Source organism: Xiphias gladius, chromosome 19, assembly GCF_016859285.1.
Source record: "Xiphias gladius isolate SHS-SW01 ecotype Sanya breed wild chromosome 19, ASM1685928v1, whole genome shotgun sequence".
Taxonomy (NCBI): domain Eukaryota; kingdom Metazoa; phylum Chordata; class Actinopteri; order Istiophoriformes; family Xiphiidae; genus Xiphias; species Xiphias gladius.
Window position 1 is genome coordinate 3,381,551 of NC_053418.1, and position 13,300 is coordinate 3,394,850.

The following is a 13,300-nucleotide window of genomic DNA, read 5'->3' on the forward strand; positions in this document are numbered from 1 at the left end:
ATATATATAAGTAGACAGACTTACAGCAAGATAATGACCCAAAACATTAGAAGCAAAGAACAAGACGTGGCTTCACTTGATGAAGGACCAGCACAGTCTCTAGACCTGAACCCCACGGAGCTGGTCTTGGATGAACCGCACTGAAGGTTAAAGCAAAGCAAGTGCAACAAATTTCTGGGAACTTCTGCAAGAGAGTCGAGATGACCTTTCAAAATAACGTTTCCTTTCCATCGAAGAAAGAATGTCACGAGTGTGGATGAGTCAAAACTTTACATTGAATTTAGGATTTAAGATTCTGTGTTTTTTTTTTTTTTAAATCATTTATTTGTTCTATGCTTTAATTTCAGAAACACTGAGACAATACACTTTGTAAATATCAGTAACAACTGGAAAAAATGGAGGCGTTCTAAAACTTTTGACCAGTAGTGCACAGTATATGTATATATGTGAGTATATAAAGTGGTCTCAGATCCCACTGTGTGTGTGTGTGTGTGTGTGCGTGTACAGACAGTCATGCCTGTCGTGCGCCCACCATCCACCCCAACCTCCTTCCGGTGTTTATAACGAATGTGTATAAGTGATGACAAACCACTGAACTGCTTAGTCCTTGACCTTCACAAGACCTGGATGTTCAGAGAGATTATTCCCTCGAACGTGGTCTTCAGGGGGCATGTTCAAAACCCGTTCTCTGCTGACAGGGCCCGGACTCAAGCGATTACTGACATGCTCAATCCTATAAAACTTGGCTGAGTATCGCACTTAGAGCCGCCACCTGGATTCCTGCCAGATTTTTTCTTCTGCAGGCAATACTTCGGGTCCATCAACTTTCTCATATTCCTGTAACTGCTTCTGCAGGGAAACTCCAGGGGAGTAAATATAGCAGTCATCATTCAAACAGGGATTTAGAGGAAAGTGAAACCTTCTCCTGCAGAGCCTCCACTGTCCCTTTACAAGCTTTGACCGAACAACACAGTTAAATATTTGCTCCTGCAAGAAAGTGGCCAAGTTAAATACTTAATGGTACAAATCAAATATTGGTAAATGTCAACATAAAGAGGCCACTGTTCAGACTGACTGGTGGCAACTTCCTCAATACAGTAAGTGGGGGAAGAGAAAGTTGTCCTTCACAGACACTATGCAGATGTGGTGGTATCGTTTCCACTGGAATCACAGTTTTTCAACGCGCTGTCACTCATCTTTCACGTGGGAACAGATCAACGACGGACGTGTGTAGAAACGCGCTTTGTTTTGACTCGTTTCCGGTCAAGCAACTGTGCAAGTGAAACGCACACCGGAGCCAGAGGGTACAGACGTAGGGTAACATCTACTGCAATGTGATCGTAGCAGCACATCATTATGTATCAACTCGTGTGTGCAAAGGGTTACTATCTTACCTTTGTCTGTCATCTGATCTTTATGAAAACATGAAAAAGACCAAACCAACTTCTCTTGTTACACAGAGAAAGCGAGTTTGATTTTTTTCCCCTCACACGACGAGCCAAACCTGGCCGTAGAAATCCCCCCCTTTCTTTTGCAGAGCGGGGACGAGACAGAACGCCCTTTCTTTACCTAACAACTAATGTCTGCCCAGCCTTGAGTCACAAAAATGTGGGTAAATTAGTCTGAACGACACGCAAGATACCAAATCTCAGAGGTTTCATCAGGGTTCATTTGCCTTTGGCCAATGTGTTCCCCAAGGAACCATCTGTGACTGCAATATTCAGAGTCGCAGTTGTGTGTGTGTGTGTGTGCTTTTTTTTCCTTCACGATATCATATTTGTCTTCCAATTAGTTGAATTTGAGTTACTTCATACTACTTCGTACTTCATACTAATTGCACAGTCCAACCTGTTCATAGTTGTTGTTTTTTTAATACCGTCCGTTTATACTCTAGTTCTCCTGGTGGGGACAGAAATCACAAACCTGGCAGTGGAGAAAAATGACCGGTGTGAGGGTGGAGGGCCTTGGACTTCGTCTTTCACCTCTTAAAAAAAAGAGAGACCCTTCACGGTGTAATTTATATTTCATGTGCGGCCTCGGCACAATAATTGTAATAAATAATATTTCATAAATCACTCACTGCTGTTTACGTTTGTTAAGAGGCTGGAGAAGTGGCCTGACTCAAAGTGTGACAAACTGTTCCTGATATCTTGGAAGAGCTGCCGGGAACTGAAATAAGATCTCACATAAAATAAATAAGAAGGGGTTTTTCTTTTCTTCCTGTTGGGAGGACGTCCAGATCTATGTGTTTTTAACTAGTTGGAGCTCTGCAGTTAATGGTGGACCGCTGAGTGGACGGGTGGGGGGGTGGGGTGGGGGGGGTCAGACCTGGAGGAGGGGCCAGGAAAATGAAATCGAAACCAAGCGGACATATAAACACTGCCACACAGAGTCTTTGCCACTGTAGGTGTTGAAAGGAGGAGCAGGCTCCCGATCAGCCAGTCAGCTACCAGTGAGACGAAGAGACGACCTTGCCAGCTCAGTGACCAGACATGGCTCCGTGGGGTGACGCAAAACTCTTCCTCTGCTTCCTCTTCATCACCTGTTGCTGCACAGGTGAGTTTTTTTTTTTTTTGCAGGCATCCTCCCTGGCTCAACCGGGCTTTCTGAGCTTAGAGAAAGACACGGTCTCGTCGTTTGTCCGAACGAATCCAGCAGTTCACAGAGTCAGCAAGGGGAAAAAAATGCCGCGTCTCAAATTTACTCTGTACGTTTGGAAAGTGGCTGTGAGATGCACCCCACCTTAAAACTCGCTCTCGTCAGCTTCTTCAGGCTCTTCTCCACTTGCTTGAAATAGACTCAAACCCTCAATTCATTAACAAGTAGACTAATTGATTAATGGACTTATCATCGCAGCTCTATCAAGATCTTTTTTTTTTTCCTTTTCTTGTACTTTATTGCAGGAGTGCAAAAGTTTAAATTTCCAGTTGCTTTTGAGGCGTCCTTTTTGAACTCGCGCGACACCTTTTCCACATGAGGAAAGCGCTTTTCCAGGCACTTTGCCACAACACGGCGCGTGCACGCTCGAATGTTGACATCAGGAAAGGCAGGCTCGCCTCGCTTGTGTCACACCAGCCAATAAATCTTACATAACCTCACACTTCTCTTGAAGCGTCGACAGCGTGCCTGCATTGTTACCTTCCGACGAAACCTGCGAACCGACTTCGTGAACCTCTCCGGCTCATAAACAGAAGAACTTGAGCTAAAACTTCTGTTCAATAGATCCGAGTAGCGCTTGAGAGGACTGCGCTGCCTCTTTGCTAAAATCCTGTCAGCAAATCAAGTTCTGTCTTGAGTTTGACATTATGTAATGACAGCGATTACACCATTTGAGTCTGAAAGTCTCTGTAGGTATAAAAGCTGGTTGTGAAAGTTTGTAATTTCCCTCTTTATGAAGAACAGCTGTGGGCAGGTCTGTCTATTGTTCCCTAGGACCTCCAGCACTGACGTGCGGTGACAGGCAGAAACGGTTACCAAAACTTCTCAGCCCACCTCCGCACAATCCTCCTCCGAACTGTCCAGTCGTATGCGCAGTGCGCTCCAACAACAGTGTGGATGTTGTTGCGGCGGCGCAGCGGCTGGGACCTCCTGGTGCACACGGATGCACAGTGGGGAAGTGGCTTGTGTGGCGGTGGTGGTGGTGGTGGTACGAAAAATCTCTCTGCAGATGTTCAGATCCTCATTTTCGTGCTGTAAAAAACTTGTAAGTAGTGGAACCGACGCGGGTTCCATCTGTAGAAATCCGCCCTCAGTGAAGAAGCAGACGGCAGGCACTTTAATACCCCCCTCTGAAAGCCTGCAGTGGGTGATATTCACAACACTGATTTTGGGGGGGAAGCTGAACTGAACCGATCTCCTTTGTCTTTCAGTGACATTGGCGCAGATACCCATGGACTGCTGCCTGAGCGTCAAGAACAGAACAGTCCAGAAAGGCCTCATCGTAGACTACCGTCGACAAACCCGTGGAAACGGCTGCTTTCTCGAAGCCACGATGTAAGTCTAGGTGTCTCTAATGGGTGGATGGGCTTCACACTGCAGTTGTTTGCAAGTTATCCCGCTGTCGGCCTGACCCAGATGACTTGGTGTTCTTGCAGTTTGGTGACCAAACGGGGCAGGACACTGTGTGTGCCCCCTGAGGAACCCTGGGTCAAAGGGGTGGAGGAACACGTGGACAAACAGAAGGCTAACTGCGGGAAAAAGGTACCTTCACTCTGGCTGTGTTGCTGCTCTGTACTTTGAAATGGCGTAGTGTTAAATCAGTTTGTCGGGTTAAACTCCATACTAAAATCTGACACTTTAGATTTAGACTTTGAAAATGAATCTGCGATGCTCGTTAATTTGCCACACTTTAAGATCTGGGGAAAGTTTTTTTTTTTGCCGATACCTCTCTCGTGTCTTCCTGCTAAACATGCAGCTGGAGCCAGAGGGCAATTAGCTTAGTTTAGCTTATCTTAGCTTGGCTTGGCTTAGTGTAAAGTCTGGAAGCAGGGCAAACTTCTAGCCTCCTTTTGTCCAAAGTTTGGGAAACAAATGCCTGACACTAAATCTAAAGCTTACTACTCAACATGATGTTGACTTTTGTTTGTGAGCTTTATCGATGTTGGCAGGTGTATGTATTTGAGTTTTGGACAGAGCCAGGCTGGTTGTTTCCCCCTCCTCCCACTCCTTATGCTAAGCTCCGCTAATCACCTCCCGGCTCTACCTCCATCCTTAACGCACAGACGTGAGATTGGTATCGAGCTTCTCATTTAGCTCTCTGCCCGATTAGCAAACATCCCCCGAAACTTCAGACTACTCCTCTCGTCGTTCACGGTGAGATCTGAAAGTCTGACGACGCCAAACCTCCTGCAACCGCAAAAACATACAACAAGGAAAGCGGGGAAACCGGAATGAGTTTGTAACAGTGCAAATTGAAGCGATATGGGAAAAAAAAAAAAAAATTTTGTTCTATTTTGAAATTCAGCATCAGTTTCAAGCCTCATTAAGTCTCAGGTCTGATGTAATCCATTTAGAGGAAAACCCCAAACGCTGCTGCTGGCTTTGAGTCATGAGGTTGTACGGACGCCAAACCATGAACAGATGGTAGTTTACAGCGTTGACATTCACCCCTCAACTGCAACAGCACACTGGTTGCACATATTTAATGTACCTTTAGTTTTGCAGGATTTTGATGCCTTTTAATGACTCGGGATCAAAAGATATTCCGAAAAACAAAAACCTGCTCATCTTTAATCGTGTGTACATCAATGTCAAGTCACCTTGGCTGGTTTAATAACAAGGAAAAAAGATGGCGGCGTGGTCAGAGCGTTCAAGCTTCTACCTCAACATTTAGTACCAATGGGCCACGATCCAGCTCATCTTTTCTCCGTCCCACTCCTTGATCCGCGTGCTTTTATTTTTAAAGATCTAGTGCTGTAAATAGCTCCACTGCAAAGCGTATCACAAGACCTCCCGTCATTTAGGGACAGGAACTTCAGTTTGAGGCACCGATGGATTTACTGGCTTTGGTTTCTACATATTTTTTGTGTGTCTACAGAACAGACGCTGCCCGAGAGTGAAGCATCAGTAAACCGGGACCGGCCCCTGACCCCCTTCGGCCGCTGCAGCAACGACAACAACAATGGGCTGCTGCAAGTCAGGGAAGAGACGGATTGGATCACACCACTGAAAAAAAAAAGAGACATAAATCAGGATAATCATAGTATTTCATTCTGTACCTGAAGAACTCTTTATCTATTTTACCTTTGTGTTTTATGAAATTATGTTTATTTGAGATGCAATAAATAAATAAATAAATAAAGCATTTTGAAGGATTTTTATATATATTTTTTTTTAATGTTATCTGTGTGTTTAGGAAGACCAGGGGTTTATGGAAGAAATTTAAAATGTTAACACTGAACAGATAAACTACTCAGGCATTGTCAGTTCACGGGTTGTATGGATTTCTTTGACTGTCGACTTTTTTCAGAATAAACCCTGTGGTTTTTTTCTCCAAACCCTGATAGTGTCTGTCATTCTTTGTCGGGGGACACGCTTCCCTCCGTTCACTCCTGAGTAAACAATTTGTTCTGTTTGTTTTCTTTGAATGCCACCACTGCTGCAAAAAAAAAAAAAATTATAAAAATGCTTGGTTACAAACAATTTTTAGTTTCTTTTTAGTTTTGTTTTTGCTTTAAAAAGTCAAATTATAAGTAAACCACAGCATTTAAAGACAATCGTAACATGATGTTTATGCTGCCATGTTGGAGATATGACCACCAGGAATGGAGAACAATCTAAAAATCTGAGCATGATGATCTTTGCTCTTTCCTGTACTGTACTTTTTCTGGTTTTTGTATAGAAGCATCAGCATCTTCACGTTTCCTTCCTACCATTTGTTTATGTTCAGCTTTCTGAACAATAGGAATTAAATATCAAGATAATAGCCGTAAATCTGTATGGACCCAAGCTGAATAACAGAACAACTGTAGATTTTGGGGACCCCATCGCGCATTAGGTTCAAATTTGTGCACGAGTCATAACAAGGACCTCAGATCAGTTTATTCAGAGGACGACAACAATATAGTTGTGGCTATATCCTAATTTGCCTGCTGTGAACACACCTTAAATAACACTGGGAAAAGTCAATTAAATTCTTTCTTGTTTGATGTTTTCATGGTTCATATTTTTCATAGCATCTTCCATTAAACAACTGAATTAGAGACAAAGCTCAAAATCAAAAAAGGCCATGCTAGCGGCTCGAGGGACGGCGACGTTGGTCGGCCCCCCACTTTGTCCAGGCTGAAATACCTGAACAGCTGCTAGATAGACTGACTGCCGTGACATTTGTCCACACGTTCATGGTCCCAAGAGGATCAAGCCCTAGTGACCGTTGTGACACCATGACGTTGACATTTGTGGCCTTGAGTGAAATGTCTGAACAACAACTGGATCAACTGCCATAAAATCCGGTACAGACAGGTATGCCCCGCAGTTACGCGATTGGCGCCGATTAGCAGACGTTAGCGCGCAAACGCACCAAACTGAGACGGTGAGCGTGCTGCTTCATGAGCGCGTTTAGCACGCCGCAGACGTTAGCATTTAGCTCAAAGCCACATTCAGTAACTTCACCTCCAATTAATCTAACACAGACGTTTTTTTTATAACAGTAATATATAACTTACTTCATCTACGGTTAACTAACAATTTCTGTTATTTTTGTGTTTCTACTTTGGAGACTTGATACCGTCTGTCATGAATGAATGAATAAATGAATCAGGGGTTTATGTTTTATGTCAATTTAAGGAGTCAATTTTGTGAAAGTCTGTTCAAGTTTACGGACTGAAACTAGCAGATTTTGGCCTCCCTTTTCACTGTTGGAGACACACACTAGCAGGAATTAGTGAGTGGAGCCTATGCTTCCCCTCGGTGAGCAGAAAATCTGTTATAAACGATCCAGCAGATCCAATTTGTCTGAACTTTTCTGGCTACTGACACACCGCTGAGATGAACTCTTTTGAGAATTTGCACAAAAGTAACTCGAACCCTTTATAAACATAAGTACATGAGACATTACCATAGTGGAGGTTTTGTATATACAACGTGCAGACCAGGGAAATCCACGGACTGTGAGATGATTTCGGGCAACTCACATTTACATCATTTTCCCGCTTAAATAACACTTTACACTTGCCAGAAGCACTTGTCTACAGTGAAGGTGCCAAAATGGTCCAAACTCAAAGTTTACTCAAATTTCAAGTCCACAAGAAGAGTTGTGCAAGGAAATGAGAGGAAATTATTGGGAGTGAAACAAAACAAAGCTGAGGGACTTCGTGTGAAAGCAGTCAAATAAAAGACTGTCTGGTGACAGTATGATGTAAATTTGGGGTTTCAAATTTCAGAAGTGGTCTTTGCCTCCAGACAAAGGTCATCTAGGCAACTTCCCCATGTGGCCACATTCCAATGAAAATACTCCGTTCAGGGGACTTTAATCTAGTTCCTCCTGATGAAATTATATATATGTATACTATATATATATATATATACAAACATATACATACTCACAGACACAAATATACATACATACATACACACACATACATACACACACATACATACACACATGTACATACATATACATATATATAAAAATAAAGAAGTTTAAAAACAGTTTTAAATGTATTTGGATTGAAAAGAGATTTTCACATTTTTGCATTCACGTGCAGATTTTTTTAAATAGAAAAGGAACCTGCAGATTGCATCTCCAACTCGTATCGGAACATTTCGCACTTTAACTTTCCTCTGAGATTGTGGTCCGTGCTGACACGACTTTCCGCAGGTCTGTCAGCTGCGCATTGGTGCTGGCGATCTCCCGTTCTCTCACATGCCAGGGGTAGTGCCGCCGGATTCAGGACTGGTGACTGGGGAGGCCACTGAGGTCCACTGAAGTTCACTCATTGTCGTGTTCGTGAAGCCAGTTTTGAGACGACTTTTGCTTTGTGACCCGGTGCGTTATCCTGCGGGAAGCGGCCATGAGAAGATGGCAAACTGGGGCCACATGGGGAAGCACACGGTCAGTACCAACGCTCCGACAGGCTGAGGCACCGGGACGATGATTGATTGGTATTAAGGGCCAGCAGCAAAATGACTGTCGGCTACCTGCCAACACGGCAGCTTAACTTACCTGACGAGAGCCAAATGTCCAACACTTAGACTTAGCCGGTCTTAAATGAATCCCCCTGGCTTTTGTGAGAGCTTTTTGTCGACGGGCAGGCGATACATCAGGAGTTTGCCTCTTGAACCCTGATTCCCCCCTGAAGTATCTTTTAAGTTTAGAGAGACCAATTGTGCACGCCGTACTAAGTAGCACGTATGCAGTGTTTTCCGCCGCCATGTTCTCTTGCGGCTGCACCATAACACCAAATACAGAAATACCACACGGTTGTGCATCATTTCATAGAAATTCAGTCAAGAATCAGCAGGGCTGCTTTGTATCTTTGGGAAGCTTAGCATGTTCTCAGGTTTAGGTACGTAGGTTAAGAACTATTGATGAGTGAGACACGTCAACTTACCAGGTGTGTTGTTACCAAAACCCAACCCCGGTGTTAATGTAAAATCTGATGTTAAGTCAACAGGATCCTGTAAGGCTCCGAGCACAGCTTCAGAGTCAGTTCAGACTCACCGGAGTTTCCTCGGAAAGGAAACTGACTGCCAGACACTTTAGCTCGACTGAAAAGACAATAGGTAAAAAGGAGAAAGAAAATACGTACAATTGTTAACATTGTATGTCTCCACTACTGTAAATTGGCATCGTGTGAAAAGCCCATGTGTTGGAACTCAGTGAACTTGCGGCTGATATATCGCTCTCCCTGACACATTTGCACCATCTGCTGGTGAGAAATCCTGGAGCAGAACTGAGTTCTCTGCTCTCCGCTTACATGCTTGTAATGTTCCAAACACTCATATTTTTTACCCAAACAACAACTTCTCCCTCAGCCGTGGCGTGTGACCTGTCACACTGGTGCAGCGCCATCGATTCAAGCCTGAGCCTTCTGCTCGACCACCGTCGGGGAGAACCACCGTCAGGTGATTTGTTTAGTCGAGAAAGTACCGTCTGACTGACGTAGATAGGAGCCAATAAGTAAACTTGACATTAACTGATACTAAAAATCAGTCTGGAGGTGGTTTTGTCAGGTCGCCCGACGAGTAGCGGCCTTGAAAAGAGCAAATATGACGGCTGGAAGGACCGTGTTTTGGCAAAAGCCAAAAAGTTTGGAATTAGTTCGGAACCGTTCTACACCACTCTGGGAATCCACAGCCCTCCTTTCCTTTGATGGAGCAAAGTACAGCCCTTTTACAGTCATATGTCATTTCCGAACGGGCAGAGTGTATCATCGCCAAAAGGGTTTGGGTGGGGAACCCGCTTCAACGGTGCGCTGCGGAAAGAGGACAAAAGACTCGGGAGCCATTTAGGTTTGCGATCACATGAGCACTTTGTTATTTAACATCCATAGTAGTTTGATAATGTCATACGTACACGTCATATAGCCTGGACACAGAGAGGAGAGCAGCGTCGCTGATGCTGAAGGTATTTACAGGCAGGAGGAGGCGGCCAGGAGAGAGAGAGAGAGAGAGAGGGAGAGAGAAGACACAAGACTCCTCTCTCTCCCTCTTTTACGTCACTCCTGCACGTGCAGCTTTTTAAAGCTCATCTCAGCTCATCAAATGCCAAATCAAAAGCCAGTCTGTCTTTGCCTCCTGCCCCTGAGCCTCCTCGTCTCTCTGGTTTAATCGCTACTATGTGTTTATTTCTTTCTGTCCCATGTGAAGTCTGAACTGGATGTCAATGAACACCAAACTGCCTGGAGGACCGAAAATCACAGCTTCCACTACCGAGGGCAACTCGTATAATAGTCAGCAGGTTGTTAGCACTGAAACTAAAGCTTATACTTGCTTCCTGTATTTAACATAAAACGCATTAATAACATTTATACATATAGATCTATGGCAGAAATTAATCACTGAAGGATTTAAATATATTTACACCTCGGTGAGAATTAAATATTAATCATTTTGGTGAAACTGAATGTTAAAAATCATACTTAAAAATAAAAACTGTACAATAACGCAACAAAAAGAACATCTAAATGGTAAAATTATATCCTATGTAAGTTTTTCAAAAACTACACGAGTGTTCATTTATTCAATAAATGTACATGGATTTTACCGTTTCATAATGTGTAATATTTGGATTGGGCATCTGTATACACTCAGTCGATCCAGTTACACTGTATATAGCCGTAGTTTTTGCTCTCTGTCAACTCATTTGTGAACCTAAGGCCACATTTTTTTTGTACGTACTAGCACAGGAATGCCCATGAAGCCTCCGTCCCAAAATGTGTTGGGGTTTCCCTTTAAGCATCAAAAAAATAAAATAAAATAAAATAATATGTCACCATAGATCTCTATTTCTTCACTATAACTTGTCTTTGAAGTCAACAAGAATCTCTGTGGACAAAAATCTGGGGGAACGTCAAGTTGGACACATCATGGCATGTAGAAAATATACTGTAACGTCAGGACAAATATTAGGTCACTAGCCTTGAAGTGTCCAACAGGGCAGTCCCCCCCCCCCGCGCGCTTTAAGGCATAGATAAGATCCATCCACCCCTTTCTAAATGCTAAACATTTCACTGATGCTAATCATTTTGAAGATCTTCCAGGCCGGGGCAAACCCCCAACACATTCAGTAAGACATCTCCACGGCCGTGTTTCGCTTTCATTGGACATCCCTCCCCGTTTTCGGCAGCCGTCCACTTAGACACGTCCCTCGGCGAATGGAACAGGGGTAATAAATAAATAGAACCTCCCGCCACATTGTGTAAGTCATATATGCATTTACAGCATGGACCGGGGGATCAAACGCACACGGACAGCTGAGACTGTAGCCAACTCGCCCGATCGCGTCGTCCGCAAAAGGCGTGAAGTGATGAAAGATTTTTGGAGGGGGGGGGGGGGGTATGTAGGGAAAAAGTCAACATTTTGGCAGGGTTACATGCACTTAAACCACGTCAGCTACTGATTCATCCCAGCTGTGGTGGGACCTGTGAGCAGAGAGGAAGAATAGAAGCCAATCTGTCCGTTTGCTTGTCCGTCCATCTGTCCCTTCTTCTCCAATGAAGCAGTGATCAAATAAGACAGATTGGGGATGGGAAAAGATTTAAACTTCCCTTTTTTTGGCTTCCTTTTCACTAGGGTCGAACAGCCATCTAAACAAACCCCCGTGTTGTTTTCCACTCCATCATAATAATATGGTGAACAACAACTCTGCAGTTGGAGCAGAGGCGGAACGTGAAGCTAACAACTTTCTGCTTTTACATCAACCACCTTTAATCTTACCAAAGAAAAAAAAAAGCAAAGGTTCGCTGGCTTCTGCGTGAATTCAAAAGATCCGCCGGCACTACGTAAGCAAGAGGACGTCAAACCAACCTGTCTCACGACTGGCAGGTGCAACAGAGCACTGTGTTCAAAGTGCGGCACAGCTAGGTGAATGTGCAGACGGTACAGCAAAGTGCAGCTAGGCCCGGTATAGAGAATATCGTATAGTGAAGACTACCATCTGCGTGTAGGCCCTCCTTGTTCTGTTGAAAGCAGAGATGGATGATAAACAGACTGGACAGTCACGTGGGTAAGCTAGTAGCACACGAGCTTCAGGTAGAGAAAGAAGCGTGTGTTTGAGAGTCTTTGGGTTTGTTTCTTGTCTGGTCTTTTGGTTTTTTTGGATGTATGCATGCGTACTTGGTCTGGATGTACCCTTGAAGTGGATGTGCGTTTGTGTTAGAGCCTGCATGCTTCCCTCGCATGTGTCTGTACATTGTCTTCATCGTCTTCATATTTTTTCTACAAGGTTTATTTTTCAGGAACACTCCTCAATGTACACAAAAACAGATTTTTGTTGTCAGTAGGTATGTGGCAGGGGAGGCCTCTGTCTCCAAAGCGGTTTGCCTTCGTCTTTTGCTTTACTTCCACTTGATGGAAGGTTCCGCGCGGCACTGCCCGAGTCCGGTGGCTTCCTGGCTGTCCTCCATGCTTTTGAGGGTGACGTAGATGATGGGAACTAAGCCCTGCGTGGAGCCCAGGGAGCAGAGCAGCCAGTCCGGATCGGCCTTGCTCAGGACCCGCAGGATGTCGCCCTTGTTGAAGCTCAGCTGGCCGGGCTCGGTGGCTATGTGGTGGCACAATGCTCGTACTTCACTGAGGAATGACAGAGGACACAGAGAAAACGTGAGTGGAGCTGGAATGGAGCTGACCTGCTGTAGAGTTTAATCCTACCTGGATTTCTGACAGAACAGGACAGAGTGTGAAGCATTTGCCTACCATGTAGACCGTTGTTTGGCTTCAGCCGGTTGGTTCGACGTTGGTGGGGGTGTGTTTTGGGCGTGAGCGAGAGTGGCCGGAGGCTCGGCCTTCTTCCCGCTCCCTGCTCCAATAGTCTGAGCTACGAGGTCGAGAACAGACCTATCCAGACCAAGCCAACCTGACGGGGGTCTAAAAGAGGAAAGCACAGTGGGGGGAAAATGTAAGCTTGATCGCACCGATGGCTACAGTACATTTGGACAGGTGGGTTGTGACACTGTTCAAGCTTTAAAGATGAGGTTAGTGTTATTCTGTATTTTTCTCAATGGCAACAAATCCCAGGAAAAGACCAGAATCAAAAATGCATGTGTCTGTCTCTCAGTACTTCTTGACTTCTCTGCAGTGACCTGTCTGTAGCCTGTCACATGGGATAAAGTCAAAATAAACTCCTCAGGTCGTTTTCAAG

The 13,300-nt window shown here is 44.4% G+C and overlaps 2 protein-coding genes across 8 annotated transcripts in view; one reads left to right on the forward strand and one right to left on the reverse strand.

Annotated features, from left to right (window-relative positions):
* The first annotated feature begins 2,402 nt into the window (after positions 1 to 2,402).
* Positions 2,403 to 5,993, forward strand: LOC120805388 (C-C motif chemokine 19-like). Its single transcript, XM_040155593.1, has 4 exons — positions 2,403 to 2,556; positions 3,870 to 3,993; positions 4,095 to 4,200; positions 5,537 to 5,993. Exons 1-4 carry the CDS (start codon positions 2,493 to 2,495, stop codon positions 5,567 to 5,569), a joined length of 327 nt encoding a protein of 108 aa, XP_040011527.1. The 5' UTR covers positions 2,403 to 2,492; the 3' UTR covers positions 5,570 to 5,993.
* Positions 5,994 to 8,247: 2,254 nt separating this feature from the next.
* Positions 8,248 to 13,300, reverse strand: part of rusc2 (RUN and SH3 domain containing 2) — a 44,732-nt gene continuing 39,679 nt past the window's right edge. For all 7 annotated transcript variants that reach the window (XM_040154709.1, XM_040154708.1, XM_040154704.1 and 4 more), the window contains 2 exons: positions 12,856 to 13,026; positions 8,248 to 12,732 (listed from right to left, as the gene is read on the reverse strand). In XM_040154709.1, the coding sequence (XP_040010643.1) occupies positions 12,498 to 12,732; positions 12,856 to 13,026 (406 nt within the window). In that variant the 3' untranslated portion in view covers positions 8,248 to 12,497. The remainder of the gene's footprint in view (positions 12,733 to 12,855; positions 13,027 to 13,300) is intronic.

What these genes read in the sequence shown, in the direction of transcription:
- LOC120805388 (XM_040155593.1), top strand. Translation starts at nt 2,493, where the DNA reads ATGGCTCCGTGGGGTGACGCAAAACTCTTCCTCTGCTTCCTCTTCATC. An exon ending in CATCACCTGTTGCTGCACAG is followed by an intron (nt 2,557 to 3,869) that starts GTGAGTTTTTTT and finishes TTTGTCTTTCAG; the next exon opens with TGACATTGGCGCAGATACCC. An exon ending in AGGCTAACTGCGGGAAAAAG is followed by an intron (nt 4,201 to 5,536) that starts GTACCTTCACTC and finishes GTGTGTCTACAG; the next exon opens with AACAGACGCTGCCCGAGAGT.